This window comes from Phyllostomus discolor, chromosome 10 (genome assembly GCF_004126475.2).
Source record: "Phyllostomus discolor isolate MPI-MPIP mPhyDis1 chromosome 10, mPhyDis1.pri.v3, whole genome shotgun sequence".
Taxonomy (NCBI): domain Eukaryota; kingdom Metazoa; phylum Chordata; class Mammalia; order Chiroptera; family Phyllostomidae; genus Phyllostomus; species Phyllostomus discolor.
In genome coordinates this window covers 15,862,999-15,884,163 of record NC_040912.2, presented here as the reverse complement: position 1 = coordinate 15,884,163, position 21,165 = coordinate 15,862,999, and the positions used below count along the sequence as shown (strand labels likewise).

Below are 21,165 nucleotides of genomic sequence, written 5' to 3'. Positions count from 1 at the left end.
TGCTCCAGAGGTGAATAAGATCAGAGGGAAGAGTATGTTTGGGTTTACTAACAAAGAATTGTTCTCTCAAATTACAGTAGTTTGAGGAGAGAATGGGACATGAGTAAGGGTAACCAGCATAGATAAATCTTTTTAAGAATGTGACTTAAATTTATGTTTAAATGATGATAGGAGCTAACATAGAAGAAGGGTATTTCTGACAATGTAGGGAGTTAGTGAATTTTCAAGGAGGACAGAATGGTCAGCGGTGTCAAATGCTGCAGGCCACTCCTGTAATGGTCATTGAGGGAATGACATCGGATTTGGCCATTAGGAGGAAGTCCATGAACCAGGAGTGAAGTCTTTGAGGTGGAGTCCTTTGAATGCCGGACTTCAGTCAATGGGGAATGATTGAAAGTAATTGTGCACAGAAGTGATATGATCAGAACAGCATTTAAACATTTTTTTTTTCTGGCAGCAATTTGAAGGATGAGATAGGTAGCCTGAGTCTTAGGCTGGTAGAGGCACGAAGTAACAAGAACCCAGACCAGGGGGGTGGTCCTGACTGACAACAGAAAGTTAAGATGGGGTCAAGAGCTATTCTGCTGTTACTTAACTTGGCTATCACATGGATATAATTAATGAGTAAAGGAGAAGTAAGCTAAAATATTTCTAAGGTTTTGACTGTAAGGAGAATGGTAGTAACATTTACCAAAATGGAAATGTTAGTAGAGGCAAGATTTGAAGATGAATTCATGTTTAAGCTTTCCTTTACTAAGCTTCTGTTATCGAATGGCTACTGTAGGTTGGACACTGTTCCACATGCTGGAGAGCCAGCAGTGGACACAGCAGGCAGCGTGTTTTCATGGCATTCAACATACAGAAGTGAGGTGAAGGTGGAAAAGAGATTAAAAGATAATTTAAGGCAAGTAATATAAAACTTGGTGATGATCCAGAAATGGACAAATTTCTGTATCAGGGGTACATTTTAGGTGATGTGGTCAGGAATTGGCATTTCTAAGAGGGGAGATTTGAACTGAGACTAGAATACTACTAGAAAGTCAGCTCTGCAAAGATCTGGGTGCAAAGGCATCCCCACCTAGGCTGGAGAGTGTATGCAGAAGCCCTAGGAAGGGATGAGCTTGGTGTGGTTGAGTGCCAGAATAAAAGCTCCGTGTGCCAACAGTATAGTGAGCAAGACTAACGTGTGATGGGGTCTCAGGTTGGTGGAGTTCAATGTGTGCTGGCAGGGCCTTGGAAGCCTTGGTAAGGAGTTTGGTGGTAGCAGTGGAAATAAAAGTAGCATTGAGGTATGTTGAACTTGAACTGTCTGGGGCATCTAGGTGAAGAAATCAAGAGTTAGTTGTCAGGCTTAAATATATACATTCAGATATGATTTGCTTAGTATTATTTATCGCAATAACTTCCCAAGTTGTCTAGGTATTGAACAAATAAACACTTAGAGTATGGAGGCTTGAGGAGGTGGTCAATGGAGCTGAGGGCAATGAATAGCCGGGGATCCCCAGCAGTTTTTTCACATAATGAAATGTATCTTAGATATCATTGCAACCTGAAAGGAATGACCAACTGTTGTATGAGCAGTAGCTGAAAAATTTTTATAGTCAGAAATATCTCATGACTTCTTCAGGGGACGTAAAGAATACTTGCCAACTTAAAATACCTGTGACTCTATAGGGACTAAGCTATAAAGACTGTGTATAGTGCTGGTTCAGACAGAACTCCTGATTCCAGCAATGCATTTTTGCGGTAAACAGCGAGCATATGTATCCCTGTGCTTCCAGATACACAGGCAGTTTGAATAGTTTGCCTAGCCTTGGTCATCCTTAAATTAAGGAATCTGGTTTTACTTGGTATGTAAGTTAACATGTGCTCAAAAGCTACAATGAGATATAATAATTATACTTTGGATTTATGCATTGCTTTATGATTTACAAACCCTTTACCCATTAGGAATCAACTTGATCTTCATGAGCAACTCTGTAAAGCAGATAGGGGACAGGAATTTTAGGGAGGTCAGCATTGTTTGAGTTCAGGAAACTGAGGATCTCCAGATACAGTCACCAAGGGGGACATGAATTTACAACTTCCAGCTTTGCTTGCATTGCTTTACCTATCTCACCATGTTAATTCAAAGGTGGACAGAAATTTAAACTTTAGTAGAACTAAAATGTGTGTCCTTACTAAAACAGTGACAAAATACGTATTTTTTATTTGTGTTGTAGTTAATCAGTGCCTCCAACGGGTTCAGGTGTTGTGCATACACACAGGAGGGTGAGATTGACTTTTGGCTGGCAGAGAGAGAGGTTTGATTTTGTTTAGAAAACGTGTGCTGTTTTCTCACTTGCTAAAATTTGTCTTTTCTTCGTTGCTGCGCATGGTTAAAGTACTATATATACAGCTTTAAAATTAGCCCTTTTATTTTATATCTAGTACTCGCATGTTTATTTCTGCTAATAATAGCTAACATGTAATGAACAATTCTGTGCTGGGCACTGTGATACGGGGTTTGTAAAAATTAACTTTTTTTTTTAATATATTTTATTGATTATGCTATTACAGTTGTCCCATTTCCCCCCTTCTCTCCCCTCCACCCTGTACCCCCCTCCCACCCACATTTCCCCCTTTAGTTCATGTCCACGTGTCATACTTATGAGTTCTTTAGTTTCTACATTTCCCGTACTATTCTTGCCCTCCCCCTATCTATTTTCAACCTACATTCTATGCTACTTATTCTCTATACCTTTTCCCCCTCTCTCCTCCTCCCACCCCACTGCTGCTAACCCTCCACGTGCCCTCCATTTCTGTGGTTCTGTTCCTGTTCTAATTGTTTACTTAGTTTCTTTTGGTTTTGCTTTAGGTGTGGTTGTTAATATTTGTGAGTTTGCTGTCCTTTTACTATATATGTCTTTTCTTTATCTTCTTTTCTTAGATAAGTCCCTTTAGCATTTCATAAAATAAGGGCTTGGTGATGATGAACTCCTTGAACTTGACCTTATCTGAGAAGCACTTTATCTGCCCTTCCATTCTAAATGAGAGCTTTGCTGGATAGAGCAATCTGGGATGCAGGTCCTTGTCTTTCATGACTTGGAATATTTCTTTCCAGCCCCTTCTTGCCTGTAAGGTCTCTTTGGAGAAATCAGCTGACAGTCTGATGGGAACTCCTTTGTAGGTGACTGTCCCCTTATCTCTTGCTGCTTCTAGGATTCTCTCCTTCATTTTTACCTTGGCTAATGTAATTATGATGTGCCTTGGTGTGTTTCTTCTTGGGTCCAACTTCTTTGGGGCTCTCTGAGCTTCTTGGATTTCTTGGAAGACCGTTCCCTTTGCCAGATTGGGGAAGTTCTCCTTTATTATTTGTTCAAATACGTGCTCAATCTGTTGCTTTTCCCCTTCCGATTCTGGTACCCCCATAATTCGGATATTGGAACGTTTAAAGGTGTCTTGGATGCTCTTAATCTTTTCCTCAATTTTTTGAATTCTTATTTCATCATGCTTTCCTGCTTGGTTGATTCTATCTTCCTTCTGGTCCACTGTATTGTTTTGAGACTCATATTCCTTCCTTTCACTATTGGCTCTCCTCCGTGTGTCTTCCTGCATCTGTTTTATGGTAATCTGAATTCTTTCATCTAAATTTCGTCCAAAATCAACCAGTTCCGTGAGCTTTCTGATCACCAGTGTTTTGAACTGCGCATCTGATAGATTGGCTAATTCTTGGTCACTCAAAAGGATGAGTCCTGGGGGACTGATCTGCTCTGTTGAAAACATTTTTTTTTTTCCCGTCTCTCCTTTTTTTTTTTCCGGTCTGGTTGCTCTTGTTACAGTGGGGGGCGGAGCCTTAGGTGCTCACCGGAGCTGGGCACCCTGGTCGCTAGATTGTGACGTTATATGTGGGGGTGGGGGTGGGGGTGGGGGTGGGGCGGGAGCGGGACGGGAGAAAACAGTGGCGGTAGTTCCGTTCCCCTGGACTCGGACCCTTGTCTGGGCTTCTGGGCCGCGAGTTCTGCCCTGGTCCACAATCGCTGCCCCTCTGGGTCTGCCAGCCGCAGCTTGCGTACTCAGGGATCACCGCTGCCTTCCTGCGCGCCGGATGGCTTTTGCGCCGATTTCGGGCCAAACCTTCCCCCGACCTCCGCGCGCCGCCGACCCGAGCCAGCCCCGCACCCGCCCGGCTGGTCTTCTCCTACCAGTCCGGATGAACGCGTCTACTTCAACTTCTTGGCTGCCCGACTTCCATTCAGATAAATCCTCTGCCGGATCTGGGTGTTATTCTGATAGTAAATTATTGTTGTAAATTATTGGTTTTCTAATCTTGGTTGTACGAGGAGGTACGGTGCGTCCACCTATTCCTCCATCTTGCCGGAAGTCTGTTCAAAATTAACTTTTTTAATTCTTATATCAACTCTCTGAGGTGGGAGCATTCCTTTATAAATAGGTATTTTCTTTTTGGTCCATTCATATACTTTCTATTTCCACAGTTGATGGGGAGAAAGTAGACTGTGTTGAAAAAAAGGATAATTATAAGGCAAACTCATGTGCACATAAGGATCAATTTAAGCCATGTAAATAGCTATTATTTTTCATATTATATATTATTTATTACATTTTTCCCTAAGTGAAGAAGCCAAGTTGATAGAAGTGCTAACCTGAGAGGTGAAGTGTAAGCTGTATAAAATGAGTGAAAAAGTAATGATATTCTGAATGTCTGTTTTATGATTATAATAACAGTATGTAATAAACATGGGTGGTTTTGCATTTTGCAAAGCAATTTAACTTCATGTGTGTAAAAAAAAACTCACCAGTAAAGAAATGTTTGCTTAATTTGAAGTATTTAGGAATGAGAGGTGTTCATTAAACTTAATCGTTTTACTTTTCATTCATTTTCTTGGAGTGAATGAAATATGTTGCTTACTGTGGAAATAATAATAATGCTTTGTATTTATATAGCATCTTTCATCTGAGGATCTCAGAGTGCTTTTCAAATAATGTCTCATGAATCCTCACAACACTTCAGTGAGGTAGGTAGGTGGCAAGTATTACTATCTTCATTTTACGGATGGAGAAATTAAGCCACAAGATGGTTAAATGATTTATGTATAGAGATGTACCAACCAGATATAGAAGCAACCTGAGCTACTAAAGCAAAAATAATTATATTTTAGGAGGATTGGCATAGTATATAAATCATTAACCCCTTTGCTTTTGTACTTTACATAGATTATGTATTAAAACAAATATGGTTAGCTTTATAATGTTCACGTTAAAATTAGTGTTTTCTTGAGGAGTAGAAAACATTATATTACTCTTTTTCTCCCTATTTTTAGGTCAGCAGCAAGGACAAGACGGAGTCAAAGTCCAACAAGCTACAATAGCTCCTGTAACTGTAGCAGTTGGAGGAATTGCTAATGCTACGATAGGTGCTGTTAGTCCTGACCAACTCACGCAAGTGCATTTGCAGCAAGGCCAGCAAGCTTCTGATCAAGAGGTACAGCCTGGCAAGAGACTTCGAAGAGTTGCCTGTTCCTGTCCTAACTGTAGGGAAGGAGAAGGAAGGTAAATGCTCGATTACCAACTCTCTCTCCGGAAGGTATATAAAATAGTTAAAACCAAGCCACTGGTTGGGTACTTAGATCATTAGAACATCACTTGCTTTTTTAGGCCAGAAGTTGAGATATAGTATTGTCGTGAAGGGGATTAAATTGAACAGTTCTAGGAACAGTTCTCCAACTTATACCGTACACTTTTTTGCAATTGTTTACTTTTTTCATTTAACATGTAAAAGTTTAAACTTTACTGACGTAAAACTCACCATACAATTCAGTCATTTAAAGTGTACATTTCAGTAGTTTTAATATATTTACAGGGTGGTGTATCCATCACCACAATTAATTTTGCACATTTTGTCACCCTCAAAAAAAAAACCCTGTATTCTAAACCATCACCCTCTCATTAGCAAGTCTCCTAGCTCTAGGCAACCACCGAAACTGTTTCTGTCTTTATAGCTTTGCCTATTCTAAATATTCACATAATGGAATCATATAATATGTGGTCTTTTGTGACTGGTTTTATTCACATAGCATGTTTTGAAAGTTTTTTCTGTATTATAGCATGCATTAGCACTTCATTTTTTAATCAACAAAAATATTCTGTTGTATATCTATATGGTATTTTACTTATCCATTCATCAGTTGATGGACATTTGGCATTTTCCACCTGTTGGCTATTATACTGCTATAAACATTCTTATACAACTTTTTGTGAGGTCATATGTTTTCATTCCCTTAGGCATATACCTAGGATTGGAATTACTGGCTCATAATGGTGACTCTAGATCTGTTTGAGAAAGTACCAGATGTTTTCCAATGTGGTTGTGTTATTTTATGTTCCCACTAGCTGGGTATGAGGGTTCTGATTGCTCCACATTATTGCCATCATTTGTTATAATCTGACTTTTTGATTATATCTATCCTAGTGGGTATGAAGTGGTATCTCATTGTAGTTTTGATTCGTATTTCTCTGATGACTAATGACATGGAGTAGGGGTGTCAAACTCATTTTCACCAGGGGCCACATTGGCCTCGTAGCTGCCTTCAAAGGGCCAAATATAATTTTTGGACTGTGTAAATGTACCTACTCCTTAACTAGGAGCAAGGAGCTCGGCACTGCCACTGGGTAGCAACAAAGTGGAGGGCCGGAGTCAGCCCCCATCCGGCCCGCAGGCCTTGTGTTTGCCACCTCTGACATAGAGTATGTTCCATGTGCTTGGTAGCAATTTGTGTATCTTTTTAGAGATACATCTATTAATATCTTTTGTCCATTTTATTTGTTTTTATTATTGAGGTTCTTTATTCTGGTACAAGTCCTTTATCAGATACATGATTTGCACATATTTTCTCCCAGTTTGTGAGTTGTCCTCTCTCCCTTGATAATGTCCTTTGAAACACTGAAGTTTTTATTTTGATGAAGCTTAGTCTTTTTGGTTACTTCATTTTTTGGTGTTGTACCCAACAATTAATTACCAAATCTGAGGTCATGAAGATTCTTAGTTTTCTTGGTTTTGTAGCTTTTGCTCTTACGTTTAGGTCTTTTGTCAGTTTGGGCTTAATTTTTTTAATATGGTGTGAGGTAAAGGTTCATGTAACACCATTGTTGAAAAGACTGTCCTTGCCTCGTGTACTGACTGGTCGTGGCATTTTTCTCAGAAGGCAGTTGACCATGGGCACATAGGTTTATTTCTGGATGATCAGTCCTAATTCATTGATTTGTATGTCTCATTCTATGCTAATACTACCCTGTGTTGATTACTTTGGCTTTGTAGTAATTTGAAATTGGGAAGTGTGAGTCCTCTGACCTTTTTATTCATTTTCAATGTTCTTTTGCCTCCATAGGGACACTTGCAATTTGTGAATTTTAGAATCAGTTTGCTAGTTTCTATAAAGAAGGCGAGGGGATTCTCATAGGGGTGACATTGGATCTTTAGATCAGTGTTGCCCACTTGAGAGCGTTAAGTCTTCGGATCCAAATACCTGTTATATGTTTTTGTGTTTATTTAGATCTTCTCTAATTTCTTTCAACATTGTTCTGCAGTTTTCAGAGTTTCAATTTTGCACTTTTTTGTTCAACTTATTCCTGAATATTCTTATTGGTGCTATTGTAAATGGAACAGTTTTCTTAATTGTTCATTGCAAATGTCTAGCAATACTGTTTTTGTACATCTTGATCTTGCAGCCCTGCTGAACTTTCATTAGTTCTGCTAACTTTTTAGTGGATTTCTTAGCGTTTTTCTATACATAAGATCCTATCATCTGCAGATAGAGATAGTTTTATTTTGTTCTTTCCACTTTGACTTTTCTTTTTCATGCCTATGGTAATTGTTCTGTCCAGAACCTACAAGTGCATGTTGAAATAAAGTGGTGAAAGTGTACATCATTGTTTTACTCCTGATCTGAGGGGAAAAGTGGCCAGTCTTTTACCATTAAGTATAATATTAGCTCTAGGTTTTTCTTGTATGCCCTAAGTTAGGTTAAGAAAACGCACTATTTCTACTATATTGAGTATTTTTTATCTTGAAAGGGTGTTGGATTATGTCAAATGCTTTTCTGCATCTGTTGAGCTGATCATGGAATTTTTGTGTTTTATTCTATCAATGTGGTATATTACATTAATTGATTAATGGATGTTAAAGTAGTTTTACATTCATAAGGTTAAATTCAGCTTGGTTTTTAATTATTTTATATGTTGCTGGATTTGGTTTGCTAGTATTTTGTTCAAGATTTTTGCATCTAGGTTCATGACAGGTATTGGTTTGTAGTTTTCTTGTAATGAATATCTTTGCTTTCATAGAATGAGTTGATAAGTGTTCCTTCCAGTTTTATTTTTGAAAGAATTTGTTGAAAAACTGATGTTAATTCTTGAAATGTTGTGTGGGATCCGCTAGTGAAGCCCTGGGCTTTTCTTACGGGTATTTTTTTTGACTTCTAATTCAGTCTTTTTTCTTGCTATGGGTTTCTTTCATTCTGGTTAGTTGTTCTTGAGTCAGCTTTGGTGCTTTGTGTCTTTCTAGGAATTTGTCTTCATTTATTTAAGCAATTGGCATATAATCACATAACTGTTCTTGTTTTATGAAAATATCATTGAAATAGAGATTGAAATCTCCAACTGTTGTTGAATTATCTATTTCTACCTTCATTTCTGTTAGTTTTTACCTGCTGTTTTGGGGCTTTCTTGTTACTGTCGTGTTTAACTGAATGTCTGTCTATAATTGTTATATCTTCCTGATAGATCAACCCATTTATCTTTAATAAATCATCCTCTTAATCTCTAATTACATCTTTTGTTTTAAATTTTGTTTTGTCTGATGTTAGTAGCACCACTCCAGCTTTCTTGGGGTTGCTGTTGGCTTATCTATTTTTATCATTTTACTTTCAGTCTCTTTGTATCTTTCAGTGCAAAGGGTGTCACCTGTAGGCAGCATAGAGTTGGATCTGTTTTTCTAAAAGTCCAATCTGACAAAATCTATCTTTGAATTGGATTGTATAGCTAATTCACATTTGATGTTACTGACATAGCTGAATTTACAACTGTCATTTTACTTTCTCTTTCTCCTGTCTTGTGTCGTTTGTTCCTCTACTCCTCCTTTACTTTCTTTCGCATTAAGTGAATATAGCATTTTAACTTGTAATTTAGCACTTTAGCTTATTAATGATTTTTTAAATTATATTATTTTGAGTTACTTCTTTAGTAGTTGTTCTAAGCCTTACTATCTATATCTTAGTTTATGTTCACTTTAAGATTTATAGTAACTTAATTCTAGTGAGTTATAGAAAAGTTACTACTATATACATCTATTCTCTTTTGCTTCTTTTTGTGGTATTATCGGTATACATAGTATAAATTTTACAAGCCCAGTAATACATTATTGTAATTATTACTTTATCTAATTTTACTTTTTTTTAAGTAGAGAGATGGGGAGTGAGTATGTATAGCTTTTGCTGTGTTAACGGTATCACTTCTAGTTTTCTTTACGTGTTCCTGTGGACTTGAGTTCCCATCTGGTGTCATTACCTTAGCTCAGTACAGCGTTGCTGTCATCCTTCCTCTTTGTGCTATTTTTGACAATATATGTAACAATGTATTTTTGGCAGATATATGTTACATGTGTTTCATTTCTGTAATGTGATAGGCTTGACAGTATATTTTATACATATTTATAAAATTGCTTTTAAAATTTTACTGATTGATCAATCAGTAAAAATTGATTTTAGAGAGAGGAAACAAAAGAGAGAATGAGAACACCATCAATTTGTTGTTCCACTTATTTATGCATTCATTAGTTGATTCTTGTAGGTGCTCTGAGCAGGGATTGAACCCACGACCTTGGCATATTGGGACGATCCTCTGAGCTATGTGGCCAGGGCCTAAAATTGCTTTTTAAATAAGAGACAAAATGTGAAGTTATGCTGCCCTTTATTATTACATATTTATTAGTGCTGGCCCTCTTTTGTTTCTTTGTGTGCAATAGAATTACTTTTTGGGTTTACTTGCTTTCAGCCTGAACAAATTTCTTTAGTATTTCTTGCACAGCAAGTCTGCAAGCCCCAGATGCTCAGTTTTTGTTTATCTGGAAATATCTTTATTTCACCTTCAATTTTGAAAGATAGCTTTGCTGAATGTAAGATTTTTTTGAGTTTTTTTTTCTTTGAGTACTTTGAATATGTTTCCCCACTGCCTTCTGAACTCTTGTTTCTGTTGAGAAATCAGCCTTTAATCTTTGTGGGGTTCCCTTGTAAGTGATGAGTCATTTTTCTCCTGCTGCTTTCAAGATTTTTGACCTTATCTCAGGTTTTAAGATTTTTAGTATAAAATACCTATTTGTGGATCTCTGCGTTTATCCTACTTGGAGTTTGTTGAGTTTCCTGCATGTGTAGATTGATGTTTTTCAATAAGTTTTCATCATTGTTTCTTTGATTTTTTTTTCTACTCTACTCTCCTCCTGTCTCCTTCTCTTACACCTCCTCTCCTCCACTCCTCCCCCCTGTTCTGCCCACAGTACTGTATGTTGGTGTCCCACATTTCTGTGACACTGTGGAACTGTGAATTTTTTCTTGTTCTTTTTCTTAGTTGTTTTTGGATTATACAATCTCTATTGATCTATGTTCAACTTCTCTATTTCTTCTCTTGAGTACCTCTAGTGAATTTTTCATTTCAGTTGTACTTTCCATTTCCAGAATTTCCTATTGTTTTTTAAAAGATCATTTCTTAAGCCCTGGCTGGCGTAGCTCAGTGGATTGAGCGCGGGCTGGGAACCAAAGTGTCCCAGGTTCGATTCCCAGCCAGGGTACATTCCTGGGTTGCAGGCCATAACCCCCAGCAACCACACATTGATGTTTCTCTCTCTCTCTCTATCTCCCTCCCTTCCCTCTCTAAAAATAAATAAATAAAATATTTAAAAAAAAAAAGATCATTTCTCTTTATTGATACTCTCTGTTTGATGTCACATTGTCATTATGCTCCTTTAATCATAGTGACCATTAGTTCTTTCAGCCTACTTATGATGGCTACTTTGAAGTCTTGTTAAATCTGGTTGCTGTCACAGGTAGTTTCTCTTCCCTGATTTATGGGGTATATGGGTCAGACTTTCTTGTTTTGTTTTTGTTTTTTGACTTTTGGCGTGTCTCATACATTTTTGTTGGAAACTGGACAGTTTGGATAATACTTTGTAACAACCCTTAGTCCTGCCCCTGTCTTCCCCTTCCCCCAGCTTATCATTGTTGACTTATTTATTTAGGGACTGGCTGGATTATTTTAGAACTGCCCCCTGGCTCCCTGGGAAGTATGTTGCTCCTCAGTGGATGCAGACTCCAGTATTCTGATGGTGACTCAGGGATGACCGTGGTTTTGGCAGGATCTTTTTGATTGTCTTTTTCCCTGACCACACCCAGCTATTAAGCTCCACTAATTGCCAGCTGATTGCTCTATTGTTTTCAACAATGCCCTGGAGCATACATCTCTCCACCATCTGATCCCATCAGATTCCTTTAAAATCACTAGGTCCGTGTTGGACATTTATTCTGATTTTGGAGGACCCCCCTAGCTTGCCTCTTTTCTGGCTTCTGTCAGACAACCTAGACAGCCTCCAGTGTAACAACCTGTTTCTCTGGTGAATTTATTTGTCTAGTCCTGGTTACTTTTTGCAACAATCTCCACTGTGTTTAAGAAACCACTAAGGCTAAAACTTCTCACTTTGTTGCAAATGTTTGAGAGTCATTTTTGAGGGAGAAGAGATCTGGAGTTTTCTTTTTATAGTGTGCTCTCCCCCTGGCCTAAATCTCTATCATAGCTTTTGAACTAGGAGTTGAGACGGTGAGTAACACCTTTCTCAGTGGCATTCTTGCTCACAGAGGAGTCCAACCTTTGGGCATCTCTGGGCCACCCTGGAGGAAGAGTTGTCTGAGGCCACACATTAAATACATTGAGACACATAATCACATATACACAAAATCTCATGAAGTTTTAACTAAATTTACAGTTTTGTGTTGGGCCTCATTCAAAGCCATCCTGTGCCATATTCGGGCAGTGGACTGTGGGTTGGACACCCCTCCAGGGGCTGAGTGCTTGTGGGCAGGAGGACATCAGTAGCCTCAGGTTTTCTTGGCTTGCCTCTCCTGGCTTGGGACCTCTGATTCACATACTGCTGCTGAGCTGGGTCAAGAGTGACCTGGACTGCAGTGTTCTCCTTTTGTCCTATCCAAGGTAGAGTCTGTGTCCTTGGGATTGAGTGGAAGAAGGGAGTTCCCTGCCTGTCAGCCACACTCACCTGGAATTTAGTCTCAGCAACAGGTAGCTGGGGGTAGAATGATCCTTGTAAAGAGATTACCCTCGACTGGAAGGTGGGAGGAGAGGATCCTGTTCTTGGCTGCACCAGACTGGAGTGTTTCCAACTGGAGGGAGGTGGAAGGGAGAAGGAGAGAGGCAGTGTCTTGGTTCAAATAACTGCATTCTCTCACTATTCACATCAGATTCTTTGCTTTCTATGAGTATGTATTTGCTATGTATTCCTAAAGCCAATTCCAGAGACTACAAATGGGTTTTTTTTTTTAATAATTTCATCAGTTTCACTGGGGAGTAGGTCCATGGAGCTCATCACACTGTTTGCTGGAATTGAAACCCTGAATCTTACACTCTTAAATGGAGAACATTACCCTTTGCTATTTTAGAGAAGAATATTCAAGTGTCTGTAAAACTTAGAGATTGACCCCCTCCAGGGAAGAGCCTGCTAAGAGATAAACATGAAGTCCAATGCCAAACATAAGCTCTCTGAAATTAACATGTTTTCCATAGCATTTTTCAGTTTACTATACAACTCTGGGGTGGTTGGGTTTTTCTCCAATTGAAATTTTTCTGATTTTTAACTACAGTTACAACATAATGATTTTACAAACCCATTCAGAAAAGCATCATTTAATTATCTTTCACTTTTCCATAATTATAAGCTTGGTGTTTGGAAGTGTAATTAATGTTTGTTTTTTGTTTTTGTTAGAGGCAGTAATGAACCAGGAAAAAAGAAACAGCATATTTGTCATATTGAAGGTTGTGGAAAAGTTTATGGCAAAACATCTCACCTACGAGCACATCTTCGCTGGCATACTGGAGAAAGGCCTTTTGTGTGCAACTGGATGTTTTGTGGCAAAAGATTCACAAGGAGTGATGAGCTTCAGAGACACAGAAGGACCCACACAGGTTAGTTTATTTTTTGGACTTAACACTTTCTACTTATTTTTTCAGTGCTCAGATGAAAACTGGAGTGATAGCTGTCAGATTGGAAATACGGAAATTCAAGAGCATTCGCTTTAACAATTATATGGAAGATGTTTGAGAGCAAAATTCTTTACTTCATATTTTATTCTAGTTTTTGTAAACTCTGTCGGCATAATTACATGACTTAGAATTTATTTCATTTGCTTATCTTGTATTCTTAGTAAGATGAATTCCAATATGGTTTTTTTTTTTCAGTATTTAAATAGATGAAAATAGAGTTGAATTAAGATTATTGGTGATTTTGATTAGTTTTTATTTTTTTACAATCCAGAAAACTAACTAAAAGTATCCAGAATAATAGTGATACCCACCTAACTTACTCAGAATTGACAACTATCGATGTTATATGATGTTATTTTTTTAACAAAACAAGTTGTATACAAAGTTAACATATCTTTGTCCTCCTACTTCTCAAGGACAGGAGCTACCATGAATTTAAAGTGTAAGTTTTTAGTACAGTATTAACACTCTTACGTATATTGTTCATGGATATATATATATGGTAAATACTGTTTTGTGTGTACTATGAAATTTTACATAAATGATATATTACAGTATCATAGTTTCACTTAGTATGTTTTAAGACCTATCCAAGTTCATATATATGTGCATTATATATGTATGTATTACAAGTATATATTTCTTTTAACTGCTGTACAGTCTCTATCAGGTGACTCCTACACTGTATTAATCCATTTCCCATGCTGTTTAGGTTATTGCTAGTTTTTTGCTGTCACCGACTTTGCTGCTGTGTATATGCAGTGAAGAGGTATAAGAAGTAGAAATACTGGGTCATAGAGAAGTATATGCTCGATAACTGTTACGTCTCTCCAGGGGCTTTTACCATCTCTACTTCACCAGCAGTGGTTCGAGTTTCCACTGCGGGGTGTGTTCACCAGTATTCAGTAGTGTCAGGCTTTGGAAGCTTTTGTCACTTTCAGACAAGTTCTCATTTTTTAATTAGAAGTTTTTTTTTTTATACTGAGATCAGCGTCTTTTCATACACTTATTGGTCATTTATATTTCTTTTTCTGTTGGTACGTTTTTCTTTTTGGTTTTTTCCTTTTGCTTTACTGATTTATATATTGTAATTTCTCTATTTATTGCTAGTCTTTTATCTTTGTGCTGTCTTGTCATTTGAAATTTTACATTCTTATTTAGTCAAATATAAGAATTTATAAATAAAATTTTGCCTTGCTTTTTTTTTTAATGAAGTGCTCATAAAGTTTTAAAAAGCTTTTTTTCTAATGGCTGTAAGGTGTTTTTTTTTTTTTTTTTTTTAAGTATGGTCATTCATTTATCAGTATAGAATCTTTTTGATGGTGGGGATATACTTTTACTTTTCCATGTAAAAAGACATTTCTTGAATAGCCCACACTCTTTATGGACTTATAATGATGCTTCTTTCATGTATTTATGTCCCCTTTAAGAGTGGCTCAATTTCTGGGTCCTCTGTTTTAAAGCTTTTGTTTATTTGCCAGTTTCTATACCAATATTATATCATTTTAATTACCAGTGGCTTTGTTAAATTTTGATATCCAGTAGGGCAATTTTTTTCCATAGAACATTGACTCCCTCTCCATGTAGAACATGTCTGATAAATGAGATTTGGGATTCAATATTTAATTATTGAATGAATTAATAATTTGGATAAATTTTTGAGGTAAACTTTAACTTGTACCAAGGTACATGTATCAGCTACCACATATCAGATGTTTCAAATATTTTAACTCATTTGATTCTAGCAACAACACTGTGAGATATAAATTAGCTTCATTTTACAGATTAGAAAATAGTTTCAGAGAAGAAAAACTGCTGTTAAATCATTAAAAGTGATAAGTTTGATAAGCACATTAAGTTAGTAACACAGATGAGTATATTGGTCAATCCCTTAATAAGCATTGTGCTAAAACTAAGAATTTAAATTTTTAAGAAAGTTTTAAACGTTTTCTATATGTTATTGCATTGGGGCTTCTAAGGCCACCTCACCATTCATATTGGAAAATATGATGTGAATAAAAATTTGTCCTATAACAATGTTGATTTGTTTTAGAAAAATATGAGAAGATGCAGTATTTCCAACCTGACTTCGCAGTGGGAGAGATTAGGGACGCCAAGAAAATTGCTGCTTTCTCTAATTTAGAAGCTCATATTGTGATTTCATAATTTTGTTTGAGAAACAGCGAGGTTCTGGAGTGCTTATCTATCACACATCCACATTAATACAGATATACAGAAGAGATTTATTCAAGGAGTTATATATATGTGTACTTTAAAACCAGAGTTTAATGATTTGGGAGAATATCTATTTTTTAATTATTCATACCCTTATCATTTTCTACTAGCTTAAATCCGAACTGACTGTACTTGAAGGTTGCTTCCAGTGTTTTAAACATCTTAATACATTATATACAAAATTAATTAAATGTTATTTTGAAAAATGTTAAGCTGAATATTTTATTTTTAAGGATTTACTATTGTAACTTTTTTCTAAGTATTAAAGTTGGAAAGAATATGAAACATTATCTTTTGAGATAAGTAAATATTGATTGAATGATTAATATGTTCAATTGAATGTCTTGACCGTTCATGTCAAGAACCATGTTTTATTTCATGTCCAACCACTAACCTAAATAGAAACTCAGTACCTTACTATGAATTAATTATTTATATTTACTCCTGAAAATAATACATATTTTTTTGCTTTTCGTAAAATAAAATTTTAAAATATTTCCCAATGATACATGCATGTGGTATTTAAAATTCAAATCATATAGAAGAGCTTGCAGTGACTCTGTCCCACCCCTGTTCTGCTCCTCGGAGAAAGTGATATTTAATCTTTTAACTGCTTTTACATATTTTATTCTTCCCTAAATAATGTTGTGCTTATAGTGTTATTTATTGATTTATCAACATTAGACACCATCTATTGACTTCACATCGAGAGTTAAGAGTTTACCTCACTTTGCACCATCAGATGACATTCAAGTGTTCTTTTTTAACTGTGAGTGGGCCCAGCATTATCTGTGATACTCTGTTATCCTGTCTGTTCATTTCTCATCTCTTTCACATCTTAACTTCTCTCACCTAAACTTTTACTGTTTCTCTTCTTTCACTTGATGTTAAAATGCTTGCCTTCGTTTTCAATAAGCAGTGTCTCCTTTTTTATTACTGAATTTTTAATGCTGAAAATTAGTAAATAATTATATTATGACTGTAATATACTGTGACTACATAGTTTCTCTTGTATGTCTTTTTGTGAATTTTCTAATTGCCTTTTTCCCCTTTCATCGTTATTTTAACATTTTTGTTATTTCTACTTTTCAAGAATAGTATCAAATGCATCCATTTTCTCCACATTATTGGAGGTCTCCAGCTTTCTGTTAACATACTGACTGAGTCCTGTCTAGGGCAGCTACACATCTGTAAACTTGAGACTTTTCTCTGCTGCTTTTTTGGTTTGGATCTAGTGTTCTCAAGATCTCATATCTTCATTTTTCTCAGTTTACTCCGTTGGTTGCTGGAAAACACTCTGAAATGCTTTCTATAAAGACACATAGGGGAGCCCTGGCTGGCGTAGCTCAGGCTCAGTGGGTTGGGGCACATGCCTGGACTGCGGGCCTGGGCCCCAGTTGCGGGTGTGCAGGAGACACCCAATTGATGTTTCTATCCTTTCTCTACTTCTCTCCCCCTCTCTAAAAATAAATAAATAAGTAAATTTAAAAAATGCACAGGAAAGTAAGTTTATCGAAAAATGTCTTTCTTTTGCTTTTCCACTTAAATTGATGGTTTGGCTTTTACACAGTTCTAGGTTGAAAATTATATTCACGCAAAACGTTCATGGCACTGCTCTATTATCTCCTTGTATGTTATGCTAATAGATCTGTTCTTTTTTTCTTGTGTTTTTGTAGGTGACCTGATTTCCCCTTCAACTTTTTAAGAGCTTATTTATTCTTCTTATAACTTTTTATTTTAATGTTTTATACTTTTGTAAGAGTTGCAAAGACAGTATAGAGAGTTCTCGTATACCCTTCACCTAGATTTTTCTAAAATTAACCTCTTTTATAACTATAATAACTTATAAAAACTTAACATTGGTACAATACTATTTATTATTAATTAAGCTACAGGCTTCCCCACAGACATACTTTTTTGGTTCCAGGATTCAGCCCATATACCGCATTACATTTGTCTGTCATGGCTCTTTGGTCCCCTGCAACTGGGGAGATTTCCTTATCCTTTCCTTGGCTTTTCTTACCTTGACACAATGGAAGGTTAGTTATTTTGTAGAATATCCCTCAATTTGGGTTTGTCTGATATTTTCTTATGATTATATTGAGCTTATTAATTGCTGTTGGGAAGAATATCGCAGATATTACTGCCCTTCTTATCACATCATATAAGAGAGTATGTGATGTCAGTGTATCTTATTATTGGTGATGTTAAATCAACCTTGAGGAATTGGTTAAGATAATGTATGCAGTATATACCTGTCATCTCCACTGTGAATTCATTTTATTCTTTCTATCCTCTGTTTATTAGAAGCAAGTCACTTAAGTCCAGTCTGCATTCAAGGGGAGGCAATGAAGCTCCACCTCCCAAAGGGAGGAGTATGAAAGAATTTGTGGCATTACATGAAAACCACAGTAATTAGCAAATATTTTGGAGGAGATTCTTTGGGTTTACACAAATATCCTGTTTCTCTTTAAAGAAAATATTAATCTTTGACTTTTAGCATTTCTCATTTTATCTTGCCTACAGTAATTATGACCATGATGTTTTTAAAGGTCATTTTCTTTTCATCTTTTTTTAAAGATTTTATTTATTTGTTTTTAGACAGAGGGGAGGGGTGGGAGAAAGACAGGGAGAGAAACATTAATGTGTGGTTGTCTCTTATGTGCCCCATGCTGGGGACTTGGCCCACAACCCAGGTATGTGCCCTAACTGAGATTCAAACCATTGAACCTTTGGTTCACAGTCCAGCACTCAATCCACTGAGCCACACCAGCCAATGCTAAAGGTCATTTTCTTTTCCCTCATTGTTTGTATAATTTTTTGGTTGTAATTTTGTGTAAGGAAGATTTATACTTCTTCCCCAATTATTTACTCAGTCATTTATTTATGTCACTATGGACTCATGATTATTTGGGGGGGGGGTCATAATCCAATGTTATTATTTTCTTGCTCAGATCGTCCCATCTTTGGCTAATAGAAGTTGTTTGAGATATCTCCTCTGTCCTTTTGTCACACTCCCCTCTAATTCTGTTTTAACCGTAAGAGCTTTCTTTTAATCTTCAGTGTTCTATTAATTTCATAATTATATATGTAGTCATAGGTTTCCCTTTATTGTGCATACTGGTTGGACTCTTCAGCTCTGGGTTCTCCCTCATGCATTTTCACTGCTTGTCATTATCCCCTTTTTATTTCTTATTCTTTTTGGACTTTTATTAGGTATATGCCAGACTCCGTATCTTGGGGGTTTTTGTAAGTTTCTTACAACTTATCTCCTTTTTGTCTTTTTTTCCTTTTTATTTTCTGTGAGATTCCTTGAACTTTAACTTCAAATATTTCTGTTTAGTTTTTTTCAGTTTCCATCTTGCTCTTTATCGTTTCTTTTTTATTGCATCCTGAATTCATTGTGTGGATTGCAGGGGCTTGCCAAAAGTCTCTGAGTTTTCCAGCTAGAAAATTTTTAGTAGTTATGTTTCTCTAGGAGAATATTTTTAGTCCACATCTTGCTTTTTCTGATGTTGTAGGTTTTCCTGAATTATTCAGTGATCCTTGGCTTTTGTTCAAGTGCATGATAATGATGATTGATGAATATGTTTAAAGTGAAGAATATTACTGGTGGCTTTTAGGCAGTTGGGTAGGGCCACTGTGTGTTATACTGGAAGACACTTAATTACAAAGCACAGTAATATAATGTGGGGCCACATTTCTTTAAATACAAATCTGTCAATATTTTGCCTCACTTTTTTGATAGTATGGTTAATGTTCCAGGTATAGACTTTAATTTACTGTTTTATGCTTCATGTCTCCCTCTCACCATTTTGAGTCCCAGACTTATATGGAGTTTTTTGGAAGATAGATTAGCTCTCTTCTAGAATATCTTCTTTTCCTTGATAGTCTTTATTGTAGTTTGCAGAAGTTTGATGCAGTTAAAATGTGTGTAACACATTTGTATAATGTATAACACCAAGTGAGTTTCACAGGATTTTTTTTTTTTTTTTGCCTCCTTTGTCTATCGGCTTCGATCCCGTGGGCACTGACTAGCAGGTGTAGGCAGCAAACACTCTAGGAGAAAGCATGTGTATCTAACCAGGGAACTAGGAGAGTGGGCCCTGTGCTCTAAGGTCAGCTCTGTTTGTAGGTTGCACTGAGGTAGCGGCAGCAAAGGCACCGAAAAACCTGAGAAAAATACCCACATCTCTGGCCAGGGTGACTGGGAAATGGGGGCCTTCTTTCACCACTAGTGTGAGGGGAGTCACCATTGTTTTCCTCTCTGAAGGCTATTGATAGCTGGTGGTACAAGGAGCCTTAGGAATTTAGGTTGTCTGGCCAGAGAAACCAGGAAACGGGACATTTGGGGGTTGGAAAGCATGAGGAAAATCTTGGAGAGATTTGTAGAAGATCCCTCATTTCATGTGTAGAACAAAGTAAGAGCTGCACATGCACAGAACAGACCCACAGAACCATAGCCAAGGCCTTAAGAACTGAATTGTAAACCACCACCTAATTCCCAGCATGTGCTGAACAGACCCAAAGAGTAAAACAAAGTCTTAAAAATGAATTAATAGTAGAACTACTACCCGAAGAAGGCATAATAATAACTTTTAGTCTGAACCTAAGTGGGTTGATTGCCTGCTAATATAAAAGCTTACTCTCTACAGGATTTTTAATGAGACCCAGAGAAAAGACATACTGGGTATGAGTAGTAACGACTTACCAGTTGAAATGGAGAATATAGGAGAAGAATAAATACATTAAAGAATTGTCTGTTTCCCTTCAATTCTTTCAGTTTTGCTTCTTGTAGTTTGGGGCTCTGTTGTTAGGTGCGTATATATTCATAATTATTATATCTCCTGGATGGAGCATCTCTTTTATCATAATAAGTATCCTTTGTTTTTAGTAACAATTTTTTTTAAAGATTTTATTTATTTATTTTTAGAGAGAGGGGAAGGGAAGGAGAAAGAGAGGGAGAGAAACATCAGTGTGTGGTTGCCTCTTGTGTGCGCCCTGCCAGGGACCTGGCCCACAGCCCAGGAATGTGCCCTGACTGGGAATCAAACGAGCAAACCTTCGGTTCACAGACGGTCAGTTCACTGAGCCACACAAGCTAGGGCTCTACTATATTTTAATAATCATGTAATATAGCATGGTATTCTCTTAATCTAGGCAAAGAAGCAAAAAAAAAGAAAATTTCCGTAGTCATTTTATTAAACCAAAATTGTTTGGGTTATGTTTTTGAGATTTTTCTTAGGGCAGCCATTTTCAACCTTTTTTTTTTTCCTTATGGCGCACATAAACTAATTACTAAAATTCTTCAGCACACCAAAAATATATATTTTTTTGCCAGTCTACCTGCCCCCCAACCCCAGTATGATTTTGAATCATTCATATTAGATGGCTACTGTGTTGGTGGTTGTCTTTTTTTTTTTTTTTTATGCCATCTCAGGGGAAAGAGGTCTGTGCCCCTGACTAAAGGATTCAGGTATCGCATGTTATCAAAATTCCTGTGGCACACTCGAGTGCTGTGGCATGCACGTTGAAAATCTCTGTCCCAGAGAAATAAAATCTTGTTGTGCTTTGTGTACTTACAATGGAGATAACTTCACAGATCTTGAATTATAT

General features: G+C 36.8%; 1 protein-coding gene across 3 annotated transcripts in view; it reads left to right on the top strand.

The window, feature by feature from the left end:
* Nucleotides 1-21,165, top strand: part of SP4 (Sp4 transcription factor) — a 65,157-nt gene that overhangs the window by 37,119 nt on the left and 6,873 nt on the right. For all 3 annotated transcript variants that reach the window (XR_004899596.1, XM_028526238.2, XM_028526237.2), the window contains exons 4-5: nt 5,322-5,550; nt 13,037-13,236. Coding sequence is in view for 2 of the 3 variants with exons in the window: in XM_028526238.2 (XP_028382039.1) it covers nt 5,322-5,550; nt 13,037-13,236 (429 nt within the window). In the remaining variant the exon portion in view is untranslated. The remainder of the gene's footprint in view (nt 1-5,321; nt 5,551-13,036; nt 13,237-21,165) is intronic.